Consider the following 14,382-nt stretch of genomic DNA (forward strand, 5'->3'; position numbering starts at 1 on the left):
TGGCTGAGGTAGGCACTGAGGGCTCAGTGTCAGGAGTCATGTCAGGTGGTCATGAGGCTACACAGTCTCAGGGATGGAAGCATCCAGCTTCAAAGCAGAGAGACCCATAACAGAAGAGGCAGTGTTGCTCTTCCTGTGGTGGAGTTACAAAAAACATAGGAGCTTTATTTTCTTGCGAGTCTCTCTTCTACTGGGCTCAGTCTGGAACTGAAGAAACGCTGGCTGATTCTGTTCCATGACAACCCTGTGAAGTCAGTGCTGTCATGTCCCGTCTGTAAGCTGAGCCAACGGAGGTAGAGGAGCAAGGTAACCTGCTCCAAGTCCCACGGTAAGGTGGGGCGGAACTATGGTCAGCCTGACTCGTGACGGTTCTGCTGTAATCAACAGCCTTGTTACCAGTGATATGGGCATGAAGCGTCACTCAGCCAACTTCTACCTGAGGCAAAGCTTCCTGCTAGAATGATCAACCACGGAGCAAACGAGCGTGGGCACATCCCACTGGGTCTTTGAACAGTTCTCTGTAAATGCTCAACAGATAAATAGATGTGTGAGTGTGTTGTGCACGTGTGCGTGTGCATGTGAGTATGTATGTGTGTGTGTAATATGTGTATGTGTGCACGTGTGTGTGTGCATTTGTGTATGTGTGTGTGCATGTGTGTACATGTGTGTGTGCATGTGAGTGTGTGTGTGCATGTGTGTATGTGTGTGTGCATGTGGGTGTGTGCATGTGCGCACGTGTATATGTGTGTACTTGTGCGTGTGTATGTGTGTGTGTGCATATGTGTGTGTGTGTGTGTGTTCAGGTGTGTATACCTGTGTATGAAGGGCAGGGGTCAACATTAATATTATACTTCAGGAGCTGTCAATGCTTTTACTTGTATTATGGGGTCTTTCTCAGGATAGGAGCTCACCAATTAGTCTACACTAGCTGAGCAGTGGGCTCCAGGGACCCTCCCTCTTTTTTTCTTTAATGTGGGTTTTAGGGATCAAACTCCTGTCCTTGTGCTTGCCAGGTGCAGACTTTACCAACTGAGCCATCTCCCAGCCCTAATTCCTATATTTAACGAAGTGGCTTTTAACTGAAGTGGAAGAAAAGGGGACTCAGGCTCTCTCAGGCTTTTGAAGGACACTGTTTGGGTCTAAGTACCTCTCAGTCTCTTTGGCAATATTCACTTTTTCTTCCTTATGCATTTATTTGCTATCTAAGTAATCATGGAAATGTGACCGTGCTGGACTAGAAGTTTCTCCGAGAAGCACACAATGCCCTCCATTTCGGAATTGTGGCTATCATCATCACTCTGGCCACTGCTGGTGCTGTGGTGTCCCCAGATCTCTGTATGTATGTCAGTGTGACTTGTCTTTGTGGTATGTGTCAGGGTGGCTTTGTGGTGTGTGTGTATGTGTGTGTGAGTGAGTGAGTGTGTGTGTGTTTCTATGTGTGTGTGAGTATGTGTGTGTGAGTGTGTGTATGTGTGTGTATGTGTGTGTTTGTGTGTGTGAGTATGTGTGTGTGAGTGTGTGTATGTGTGTGTTTGTGTGTGTTTGTATGTGTGTGTGAGTGAGTGTATGAGAGTGTGTGAGTCTATGTGTGTGTGTTTGTATGTGTGTGTGTGAGTGTGTGTGTATGTGTGTGTGAGTATGAGTGTGTGTGCTTGTATGTATGTGTTTGTATGTGTGTGTGAGTGAGTGTGTATGTGAGTATATGTGTCTTTCTGTGTGTGTTTGTATATGTCTGTGTGTGAGTGTGTGTGAGTGAGTATGTGTGAATAAGTGTGTGTGTGTGAGTGAGTGTGTATGTGTGAATAAGTGTGTGTGAGTATGTGTGTCTCTGTATGTGTGTGTGTATGTGTGTGTTTGTGTGTGTGTGTCTGTGTGTGTTTGTATATGTGTGTGAGTGTGTGTATGAGTGTGTGTGAGTGTGTGCGTGTGAGTGTATGTGGTGTGCGTTTATGTGCAAGCACACATGTGCACGTGGAGTCCAGAGAACAGCTTATATAAAGTGACCTGTTTCTTCCCATCTTTCTGTCAGATATGGGGATTGAACTCAGATCACAAGACTTGTGTGACAGGTTCCTTTACCCACCAAGTCTTCTCACTGACTCTACCCATCTCATTTTCTGAGACAGAGTCTGAACAGAGGCCAAACCTGAACCTTAGCAATTCAGCGAGACTGGCTGCCCAGGAAGCTCTAGGGATTGGCCGGTCTCTGCCTTCCCACCTCCAGGATTACAGGCACATGCTATCACACCCTGTGTTTCATAAAGGCATTGGACATCGCTATGCAAGCCCTCATACCTGCCTGGCAAGCATTTCACTGATTGAACCATCTCCCCAGTCCCAAGAGCTCTCCAGATGCAGCAATATACCACTCTCCCCATTCATTCCGACTTGGAAGAGTACTGTGTTTATTACACCAGCAACTCCCTGGGGCCTACAGCCTTCTGAATCAGTTCCGCAGCCTGCGGCACCCAAATTGGTTTGAATCACAGATCTGCAAATATTTCTATCTCTAGCAATGAGGTGTTTCACCATCGCAAAAAGCCTATTATTTTATACATACGGCAATGTTTGCTAAAAAATGTATTTTACTTAGAGGAAATCAAATAAGTATATAGTGGGGAAGATATGTAAATCAGCAGAACATAAAAACGGTGCAGAATAAAAAAAATGTGCTGTATTGGAAGTATGCAACTGGGTTGGTGCTGACGGAGCCTTTATGAACTGCTAACACTTATTTATTTGATACCCAGACTGGATGATCTAAGAGTTCTCCAAGGTAGTTTAAAAAAAATGTGAATAGCATGGAGAATTATGAGAATTCACTGGCTGTGTTCTCCAACATCGTCAAAGTGATTTTTTTTTCTTTGAAATCTTGAGCTGAGGTGGGCAGCAGAGCTGGGCTTTTGATAGGTGTATGTTTATTCCTACAACACACGCTGAAGGTAAGAGAGGAGTAGAGGCCTAAAGCATGTAATCATCAATGGATTCCTACACGCTTTCAGCCAACAACCACTCAATGTGTTCTCACTGGGGTTGGGCACCTGTGGGTAAGCTAGGCACCTAGAAGGCAAACATTTATTTACGCCGAGGGACTTCTGAGAGGAAAGGGTTTGGATGGTAGCCCTCTCTCTTCCAATGTGGCTGATGATATGAGGAGGATGGGCCAGGACAAATTGGGAGGCACCTATGACTGAATGACAGGAAAGCATTTGGGGACTGAATGCTAAAGGATACATGAGCAGGAGGAACCCATGGGTGACACCAGCAGGGGACACAAGCTGCACCATGGAGGCGGTAGGAAGCTGATGATAGGGCATGACTGAGAGAGCTCAGGGGTCTCAGGGCTTCAGTCTTGACAGGAGAGGTGGAGGGGACCCATAGGCCCGAACGCTGCTCTTAAGGTCTGTACTGGGCTCAAGGATCATCATGGCTAATAAGGGTGACTTTGCTCCCCAGGGATGATCAGTGTCTAAGGGGAATTGGAGTCACACTGGAGGGGGTAGATAGGAGGAAGAACGGGACTGTTTCAGTTTCAGTTTCAGAATGTACATTAGGACTTTCTGGACTGGGTGCTGCACATCACTAATCCCCCATCCCCACCCCTGTGTGTGTGCACACATGCACGTGCTCATATGTGAAAGTTAGAGGTTCACACAGGTATCTCCCTCCATCACTCTCTACCTCGTTATTTGAGACAGCAACTGTTACTTAACCGGTACTAAACAGTGCTGATAAACTACCTGGCCAGCAAGCCCTTGTGATCCACTTGTCTGTCCCTCCCAAGTGCTGGGATCATAGGTATCCGTTGTACCCACTTTTAATATTGTTGCTACACATCCAAATGCAGTGCGTGCATGCATGCATGACAAGTGTTCTACCCATGGACCACATCCCAGCCCTGCCATTAAACTTTGATTGTTTGTATCTTTTAGGCATGTGTGAGTGTGTGTGGGTGCTGGCAGAGGTCAGAAGAGGGTGTCAGATCCCCTGGAGCTGGAGTTACAGGCAGTCATGAGATCACCAATGTAGGGGCTAAGATAGGAACTTGAGTCCTTAGCAAGAACTGCACGTGATTTTCACTGCCGAGCCACCTCTCCGGCATGGTCATGGACCTTTTAAATTCCTCTGATTTGGAGAGCTAGCATTTGCTCGTTCTTGAGTGTATGGGACACACAGAGAAGGCCTGGCTCGGCTCTCTGCAGGCACTCTCTTCATTCTTAATCCTTTCGGCAGACACTGGGGATTCAAAGACAAATGAGACGCGGTGGGACGCAAAGTGTTCTGATGCTATTTTTAGGGGATGCCTTCTGTGTTTTAGAATCCGTCCTGCATCAAGGTGGGCAGAGCTGTAAGAAAAGTCTCTCATGGTTTCCTTCTGATGGCCCAGCATGCCCTGCAGTGGATGGAATGGGTGGGCAGATGGGCACCAGACACCAGATCCTGTCTTAGCAACTGTGAGGTTTTGGTTCTTTCTTTGCAGGTTGTATTTTCTGTTTCTGTGCTCAGGGATGGTCTGGGAGGGCATATATATATAACATGTTGAAACAGTGGACATTGCCAGTAGGGCTTTTGGCTTCCTGCTCTGTGAGCAAAAAGGGAGCCTAGGATCTGGAGGGGCACCGTATATCAATGGCTCATGCTTGAGCCCAGGACCTACAGAGAGGTCTAGATCAGAAGCAATGGGACAGCTCTCTGAAGGACTGTGAAAGACTTAATGGGAGGTGTCATCTGGAGCTGACTTCACTTGGAGGCCTAGTTGGTGGCTTGGCTCTGGACTTTTGGATAGGGAGACCTGATATTGTCACCACTCTAATGGGCAGGCACACGGAACTCATTCCCACATAAAGGCCATGAGGTAGACAGCATTCATGACAGGCTGTCTGTGCGGGGATATGAAGGACTCATGGGGACGGTGACCTGTGAGCACACCTATGTAAGAATGAAACATTTTGATTTTGAAGCCAAATAAAGAATGGGGCCAAAGGGTGTGGGGAGAGGTGAAGACAGGGTGGAGATATAAGGAAGAAAGGAAGGAAGGAAGGAAGGAAGGAAGGAAGGAAGGAAGGAAACAAGAGAGGAAAGATGGACTGAGGCCATAGCTCAGTTGGTAAAGTGCTTGTCTTGCAATCATGAAGGCATGAGTTTGATCACCAAAACCAGAACAATAACTTTACATATTGTGGCATATGCTTGTAATTGCAGTATTGGAGAAATAGAGGCAGGCAGATTTCTAGGGTTCCCTGGCCAGTCAGAATAATCATATCAGAAGGTTCCAGGTAAGAATAAGGACCCTGTCACAACAAACAAGGTGTAGAGCTCCTGAGAAATGATATCTGAAATTGACCTCTGGCCTCCATGCTGCCCAGCCCTATGCCCAACATATGTACATAGACCTCTCCAAACACACACACACACACACACACACACACACACACACACCACATATACACATAAACACACACAAACACACATACATACACACACATATACATACATATACACACATATACATACAAACACACATATACATATACACAATACACACACAAACACACACATATACACACATATACAAACGCATATAGACACACACACAAACATACCACACACATACACCACACACACACACACACACACACAAAGAAAAGATCTTGCCATCATACACAGCTAAATGGTGGGCTGTGCTGGCCTTGGGCTGATGGCTGGGACAGCATTTGTGCAGCCATGGGTTAAGTGTGGTCATGTGGAAGTCTGGAGACAGGAGAGGCTCGGTACTCACATCACTTCTAGCCGTGCCGTTCGGGAGTCGTTCCCTCCCTCTGATACAATTTCACAGGTGTAGTCCCCGATGTCCCCTGACCACGTCTGGCTAATGACAAGTGACCCATCCTTCTCCACCACAATTCTGGAGCTGCTGGATGGTGTGATGACCGCGTTGTCCTTTTTCCAAACGTAGCTGTGGGCCAAGCAGAGGGTTGATCACAAACTGAATTGGAGAACAGAGTAAAAATTACCAAGTTAAACTTTTTTTTTTTAAAGAATGAGTTTGGGCCTGAAGAGATGGCTCAGTGGTTAACAGTGTGCCCTGCTCTTCCAGACGATCCAAGTTTGGGTCCCAGCACCCAAGTCAGGTGGCTCACAACCTAGAACTTCAGCTGTGATGATCTGACACCTTCTTCTGCCTCTGTAGACAACAGCACACGGGCAGCATACATTCACACAGACACATGGTGAGGTGGTGCCAGGCAGACGCCTCAGATAATCTATAGAAAGCTGATGGATGCTCTGTTGATGAAAGCTGGACAGTGATGGCTGCAGGAAGAGTTTAGTTGGTGTTTGCCCGTCATTCAAAAAGACCTGAGTTTAATTCCCAGAATCTACATGAAAAGTCTAGGGATGGGGACTCAGCACTAGAGGGTCAAAATCAGATAGATCCCAGGGGCTTGCTGTTCCCCAGGTTTAGCCTAACCAATGAGCTCCTGGTTAAGTGAAAGACCCTGCTTCAAAACAAGGTGGAGGACCAGGATAACTGCTCAAGGTATAAAGCACTTTCTGTACAAGCATTAAGACTGGAGTTGAGCTCTCCAGCACCTGCCTAAAAGCCGAGTGGGTATGGTAGCCAGCCCACCTGTAATCCCAGAGGGATCCCCAGAGCAAGCTGGCTGCTAGATTAGCTGAATTGGGGTTTAGCAAGAGATCTTGTCTCTGTAAGTGAAGTAAAGAGCCCTCAAAGGCATACACCTCTGACCTCCCCATCCATGTGCAAGTAGGTGTACATGCACCTGCACATGTATATGCACATGGGAACACATACATACATACACACACACACACACACACACACACACACACACACAGAGAGAGAGAGAGAGAGAGAGAGAGAGAGAGAGAGAGAGAGAGAGAGAGAGAGAATAAACAAATAGGACAATGAATATCTGTCTGAGCAGATAGGGACTCTGTGGGTCAGAGGCAGACCTGTCACTTACTGAACTGAACCCACCTAGCTCTCCTGTCTTGGTAATAAGCTTAAGACCCCCAGGGAGGCACCTCCACCTCCTGAGCAAAGTTCAAGGCATCTCACCACTGAAGGCCCACTGCACCGGCAGTCTATCTCTGATGCTACCTTTCTTCCTCGTTTAATCTTTATGGCCATTTTGGCACATTTTTCTTTTCCAATACAGACTCAATTAAGAGCCTGTCCAGTACTAAATGTCCCTGGGCAAGGCACTAGCGATGGCTGGATTGATGAAAGTTCTGGTTCTCTTTATTAGAAGAATTTGATCACATTTTCAAAATGTGCCAGCCCTTGCTGCCCTGCGTATTCACAACACAAATTTTCATGAATTAGTCACAGGAGGTCACCCAGCAACACAAGAGACAACAGGAGAGAGTCCACTTGAAGAGAAAGGAGAGATTGCCCTGAATATCCTGGGTCCCTCTACAGTGGGGACAGCCCAAATCCTTCACAGGAAGGCGGCCTCTTCCACTGATCACATGAAGTGCTGCAAAGGTACCATTCAAGCGGATGCCTCTGAGCTCTTAAACAACCCCATGTCCTGCTGCCTTTACAGTGACTGGATTTTTCTCTAGGTGTGAACGAGGTCTCTGGGTAGGTCTCCCAGGATTCCCTCAGTAGCCTTTAATGTTATGCTTCCTATTTGTTCCAGCCCTAGAACTCTGGAGGGACTGGGAGGGGGAGGGGAGGGAGAAATGGATGGTTTGCCAAACACTTGCGCTGACGGGGTGGAGGAGGGTCAAGTGTCTGAACGCAGTCCTCAGTGTGTGCTGAGCCATCCCCTCTGCTCAGTGTGAACTCCGATTCTATCCCTGTGACTAAGTGCAGCCTTTTAGAACTAAGTCGGGGGTGACGGTGCTGTGGGATCTCTCTCTCTCTCTCTGTCTCTCCATCTACTCCCCTCCCGCTTGATTTATTTTCAGGGTTGAGTCTGAAAGGCTACAACTCCCCTGTTCCTTGAGGCAGGGCTCAGTGCTGAGGGCCACCTGTCTGCTGCCAGGCTCTTGCTTACCCGAAGTGGCTTGGTTTTGGACTTTGTTTTGTCTGTTTTGGGTTTTCAGACTGGGTCTCGACATGTAGCCCTCGTCCTGGAACTTGCTATGTAGACTCGGCTGGCCTTGAACTCAGAGGTCTGCCTGTCTCTGCCTCCCCAGTGCTGGGACGAAAGTCTATGCCACCATGCCTACCACCTTCTTATTTTTGCTTTGAGACAGTGATTCCCGTCATGAATCATTATGTGTCTGAGGATAACTTCCTGTTTCTCACCTTCCTGTTTCCACCTCTGGTGTGCTAGGATTGCAGGCACGCGGCCCGTGTATGCAGTGCTGGGGATGGAACCCAGGGCTTCGTGTGCGTTAGTTGAGCACTGTATGACAGCCACATACCCAGCCCAAGTGCCACAGTTATCATCATCAGCTTCCGGTCTACATGATGTCCCACTTGGCATTCGGAGAATGGCCAAGTCTCCTGGCTCCCTCCTCTGCCCATGTTTCCCTTTTACTGTCTTGGATGCCTGCACGCCTTCCTTCTCTCTGCTGTACAGAAAAACTGTCCTTGCAGGGTAGAAAGCCCGTCTTAGGCATTGCAGAGCTTCCGCATCAACCCCACGGAAATCCTATTCCACCCCTCTGGATTTTTGTCTCATTAAGTATCAGCCCCCGACAAGTGCATTCTACAGACAGTGCATTAACCTTGGCAGAGAAATTACACGAAGCTCTGCTGAAGCCACGCGGTAGAGCATAGCCCACTGTAAATAATACATACGTCTGGGAATGGAAGACGGATTCCTGTGATTAATGATGGAGCTCGCCACTGGGAGACGCCATCATCAGAGAGGTCTGCTGCTAAAATCAAAGACCCCCCCCAACTCTCCCTTCTCATCTGGACTCCCCCACCACCACCACCATTAACCCAAGGAATCTTAACCAGTCCTAAAGAACGAGAACAGTGTGAGCCACCGGAGAGAGGTCCGAGGGTCGTGGGTGGCTCCGCAGCACAGGGTGGCTGTCGTCCCCTTAATCACTACGCGGTCCTCTGGAGGGTGAACGATGGACGTTCGATCTGAAACAACACAAGTCACAGCCGGATGAAGTCAGCGGTGTGCGAGCCTGTGCCCTCGGGGATCATGAACTGGTCATCTGACATCAAAGCCTCCAAATTCCCTCTCATCTTGGCAAAAACGGGTGTAAATGGAACCGATCAGCGATGTTCAGGGAGTGGAAAACGAGCCTGGCTGGGGGCAGTAGCATCTCCCCGCTCCTAAGTCATCCCCGATCTCCGAACTCCCCAGAACAGAGAGACAAAGACCATGTGGAAACATTTAGAGTCTGGACCCTTCAGAGTGTCTCTGTGTGTGTTTTGTGGATGTCAATCTCTGCGGTTGCTCCTCTGAAACTGTCTACCTTGTGTTCCTGACGGGGTCTCACTGGCCTGGAACTCACCAAGTAGGGGAGGCCTGCTGGCCTGTGAGCCCCCAGTATCTGCCTGCCTCTCAGTCCCCATCATAGGAGGACAGGCATGGCCGGCGCTCCCAGCTCTGCTATGTGGGTTCTGAGAATCCATCTCAGGGCCTCAGGCTTGCAGGTTAAGCATCGGACTGTCTGAGCTGTCTCTCCAGCCTAAAGTCTGGACTCTTAAAGCAGGAGCAGAGACGGAGGATGAGTCAGGGGGATCACAAGTTCAAGGCCAGCTCGGGCTGTGGAGTGACTTCGTGCTCTGTAGATTACAGGCTAAGTTTAAGAGCAGCTTAAACTTATCCCTCTCTCACAAGAAAGGTAAAAAGAGGGCTGGGGATGTGGCTCGGTGGTGGAAGTCCTAGGCTTAATCCCTGGTGCTATAAACGAACACATACGTAAATAGCAGGTAAATAATATCTACATTCTTCACTAAGATAATTATTGCCTTAAAATTTCTAGTGTCCACACAGCGCCCTGTGACTCTGGAAGTCACTTTTGTGTGTGTGGATTGATTTTATCAAAAGAACAACTCTGTGACAGTTGTCATTGATCCAACGCTTGAGAGTGAGTGTGGATACCCAGGCCCACTGTGAGTTACCCAGGACCACACTGCTGGTGAGAGACTATTGGCCGCCCCACATCCAAGGCCCCCAGAACCCACGGCTGCTATTGCAGACACCAGCTTCCCCACAGTCAGCCACACACAAGTCAGGGGACACCACTGTAGCACCACACACAGAACTAGAACTTCTATGTCCCAGGGCTTCACTTGAGGCCCAACATAATGACCTGCTAGCTGTGTATCAGGAAAAGTTCCCGAGTCTTATAGTCTTTGCCCATGAGAGGGCATGGGACTATTACAGACAGCTAGACTGAGCAACGTGGGTAAGTCTGCTGGGCACTGAGCTCAGAGTGTCGCTTAGCACAGTCCTAAGCTTAGCACAGAACCTTAGCACGGTTCTGTGGTCTTCAACAGATCAACAGAAGTTTCTGGAGCATGATCTATGGAGAGTCAGACCTCATTTTTCCCTTTTCCACAAGCTTGTGAGTGTGAAGCTAACATTTCCCCGTGCATGGGACCCGCTTGACTCCAACCTCCAAACATAATGAAACCTGCCTGTTAGTACTTTGCGGATATCATAGGGATTTAAATAAGCTTTAAAAAAAAAAGAGTCTCTTGCTGTTTCGAGAACACCTAATAAAACATTTTTAAAGGGTTATTTGGGACTAGAAAAATGGCGCAGTGGTTAAGCACGCCTATTACTCTTGTAGAGGACTGAGTTCAGTTCCCAGCACCTAGGTGAGCTGCTCGTAAGTCCAGCTTCAGAGAATGGAAAGCCCTGTTCTGGCTTCTGCAGACACCCACGCTCATGTACATAGCCTCTACCCCCACCCCAACACGCATACATATAATTGAAAATAATCTCAAAAATTCCATTACAAGGGTCATTTATCAAAATGTACAGTGATGGTATACGAGAATGTGCAAGATATGAGTGGAAGTGGTGTGTGTGTGTGTGTGTGTGTGTGTGTGTGTGTGTGTGTGTACATTCGTGGTCATGTGTGTGCATGTGTATCTTTAGAACTGACCGTATCTTCCATTTGAAAAGTGAGCTGTTAGTAAAGGGAACTGAAGTAATGAAAGGAAAGAGCATTTACACACTGGAGGCAGGGGACATTTGGTGTCCGGATCATCACTGGACAGAAAGCAATTCTTTTTGTACTTCAAGAACCAGGGACCTACAGCTGAGGCTGGCAAAGGCTGGAGGGACAAAGGATGCTCCCACTGTTTGCTTCTACAGGAAACATCCCTGCGTAAAGCAGTTGCACATCAGATGGTATAGAAAAAGTACTTTCTGCTGTGTGTGCACACTTGCTCGTGTGTGTGTGTGTGTGTGTGTGTGTGTGTGTATGCGTGCACATGTATGTGTTCATGTGGAGGCCAGAGGTCTATGTCTGGTGTCTTTCTTAATAATTCTCCATTTTATTTCCTGAGACAGAGTCTCTTGCTGTACCCAGAGATGTACAAGATGAGACTGACTGTCCAGTGAGCCCCAGCCTCCTCCTGTATTTCTTTCTATAGCACTGGGGTTACTGGTGTATGCCTGATTTTATGTGGGTGCCGGGGATCAAACTCTTAATTGCAGACCAAGTATCTTATCGATGGAGCAATCTGCTTAGACTTCTAAATACTTTCTTTAGGATATCAATGATTAATTCAATTTTCTTATAAAATTAATCAAAACATTAGTTTAGCTATTTCAGCCAACCGGGTATAATAAGTCTCCTGATTTGAAAAAGCCGATCCATTACCGCTCTTGAAACAGCCCCAGCGAATCTCTGCATATGTCTCCTAATTATTCTTTCAGAAAGAGAAAATTTAATTACTTAACAGATTTCTATAAATTAGTTGTAAAAACAATCACTTTCTTTGGATGAAGGGAGAAAAATCTAAGGAGATTGATATCCCTGGGACACATGATACGGAGATAGGAGCAGGGTGCCCCGTAGATTCTCAGAGAATGGTCCTTACTCCACACGGTGAGCATGGCGGACGCGTTCACAGAGGCCTCCGTGTTGGTTGCATAGCAGGCGTAGTTGCCAGCATCCTGGATGAAGACAGGGGCTATCCTCAGCCCCCCGGATTCCAGCAGCATGAACCTGGGGATCCGGACCGAGCCACTAGCCAGAATGTGGTTCCCTGAAGAGCAGAAGAGAGGTGCATTAGAGGCACCGCCTCCGGCAGGGCGGCGAGGGAGGGCAGCGAGGGAGGGCGGCAGCTGGTTGGAGAGTACCCCGCACCAAGGGAGCATCCTGGGTGCAAAATGCCTGAAGCGGTTTTCCCAACATCACTGAGGATCATGAACACCAGGAACGTGCTCACTGCCTGGCACTGTGAGATTCTGTTAAACAGGTTCTCATCTGAGTGTGGAATCCTTGCCGTTGGGTGTCTGCATCTCCTGTTTACCTCACGTCCAGGGCTCAATGTCTTTAGGAGCCCCAGCGGGCAGATGGCCCTGGCTGAGAGCTTAGGTAGAGGACAGCCATACTCACATAGTTATTACTACCTTTTAACTCCCACTGACTTTGCTTATTTAAAAAAAAATGTATGTGGGTACGGCAGTGGTTCTCAACCTTTCTAATGCTGTGACCCTTTAATACGGTTTGGCATGTTGTGGCAACCCTCAACCGTGAAATTATTTTTGTTGCTACTTCATTACAGTAATTCTGTTACTGCTATAAATTATAATGTAAAGATCGATGTTTTGTGTTGGCTCTAAGTCCCTGTAAAAGGATCACTTGATTACTCAAAAGTGGACCCACAAGGTGAGAACCACTTGTGTACGGGTTGTATGTGTATGCTTGTGCAGATGCACACGCACGGGTTCACATGTAAATGTGTGCATATGTGTAGAGGCTGTCCTTTTCATATATTTTTTTATTTTTTGAGATAAGGTTTATGGCTGAGAACTGGAGCTCATAGACTGGGCTAGACAGTCTGGCCAACAAGCCTCCAGGATCTCCTGTCTCTGCCTCACTTGTTCCGGGATGACAGGTACACAGCTTTGCAGAGTGACGCTGGGTACACAGGGGTGCTGGGGACTGAACTCACGTCTTCATGCTTATGCTCAAACACTTTACTGACTGAAGCATTTCTCCAGTCCCCAAGTTTTCTAGACGCCTGGGTTCACCTGTCTCACACCGCACCCTCGCATCTAGTTCCTGTCAGAGGTATTCAATAAACGTGACTCAGTCTTCCCTCAGTGATTGAGAAGGGGGAAAATGTGGCCAACATTCTAGTGTTTTCCATAGCAGCCATGCTGCTGCAGAGCCACCTGCCTTTCTTCCACGTGATGGCGGGCTTGGGAGCCCCGGACACCTCACACCTCAGGACAGCCGTCATCCCGTCAGTAACCGTAGTGTCCACTGGCCGCTGGGTGAAAGCAGGAGCAATATCTGTTGTGGGGAGGAGGGGGGTAACAGTGAGCTGTGGCACCGCCTCTGAGAAGCCTGCCTGGGAATCACACAGAACTCAGGACCAATCAGAGGGAAGGATCACTATGTCAAAACCCAGTAGCCATTCTGGCGAGGCTCCAACTCTGCGTTATTGACCCCTCAGGAATCACCTGTCATTATTTAGTGTCTAAAGGGATGTGGAAGCCCTATGGGAAGTTCCGGGGGTCCAGGAAGCATGTTTATCTACAGAAACCAACTGTTTTTGTCCTTTAGGTGACAGACTGTGTCAACTACAGGATGACGCGACTACACTTCCCGGGAGCACTCTGAAAGCTGAAAAACATGTTCAAGGACTCCTGTTCCATGCTGTGGCTTCTTTTTATTCGTGGGGGACAGGCAGGTGGTGTGAGGGCCACACAATCCTGCGTGGAAGGAATGTAAGAGGGGCATGCTGGGGTAAAATGCAGCCAAAGTACCGGTGTTTTCCAGACCAGGCACATGGCAGTGCCACCTACTCTTTTCTACATGGTAAGATAGGTGGTTGGTGGTGGTGGTGATCCAGACACCCACCATACACTCCCACATCCTCCTGCACAGCATGCGTTCTGTGCTACATAGCTGTGACACAGACCATGCCCCTTAAAGTCTACCATACTATTACCAGACCCTTCAAAGAAAACACACACACACACACACACACACACACACACACACACACACACACACACACACAAACTACCCCAAAACTATCTGGTCATCTCTGCCTCAGAACACCCTGGCCACATCCTGGAAGGTAGGCTTTAAATAATTCCAATGGATGCAAATTGAGTGTCTGGCATCAAGCCCAATATTATTTCTACCGCGCAGAGCAAGACCGGTCTCCTGTGCTCTGGTGTGGAGAACAAGTGTAACTCCTGGCACGGGGGTCAAGGACAGTGACCTCCCGGTTTACCA

At 48.0% G+C, this 14,382-nt stretch overlaps 1 protein-coding gene across 1 annotated transcript in view; it reads right to left on the reverse strand.

Moving 5' to 3' along the window:
* The window catches only part of Sdk1 (sidekick cell adhesion molecule 1), a 983,759-nt gene that overhangs the window by 248,878 nt on the left and 720,499 nt on the right, over positions 1-14,382 (reverse strand). Inside the window, 4 exon segments of the mRNA NM_001447264.1 lie at positions 5,780-5,956; positions 8,974-9,076; positions 12,005-12,172; positions 13,312-13,428. Of these exon segments, the coding sequence (NP_001434193.1) occupies positions 5,780-5,956; positions 8,974-9,076; positions 12,005-12,172; positions 13,312-13,428 (565 nt within the window).

The sequence above is a fragment of the Rattus norvegicus genome, chromosome 12 (genome assembly GCF_021556685.1).
Source record: "Rattus norvegicus strain SHRSP/BbbUtx chromosome 12, alternate assembly SHRSP_T2T, whole genome shotgun sequence".
Taxonomy (NCBI): Eukaryota; Metazoa; Chordata; class Mammalia; order Rodentia; family Muridae; genus Rattus; species Rattus norvegicus.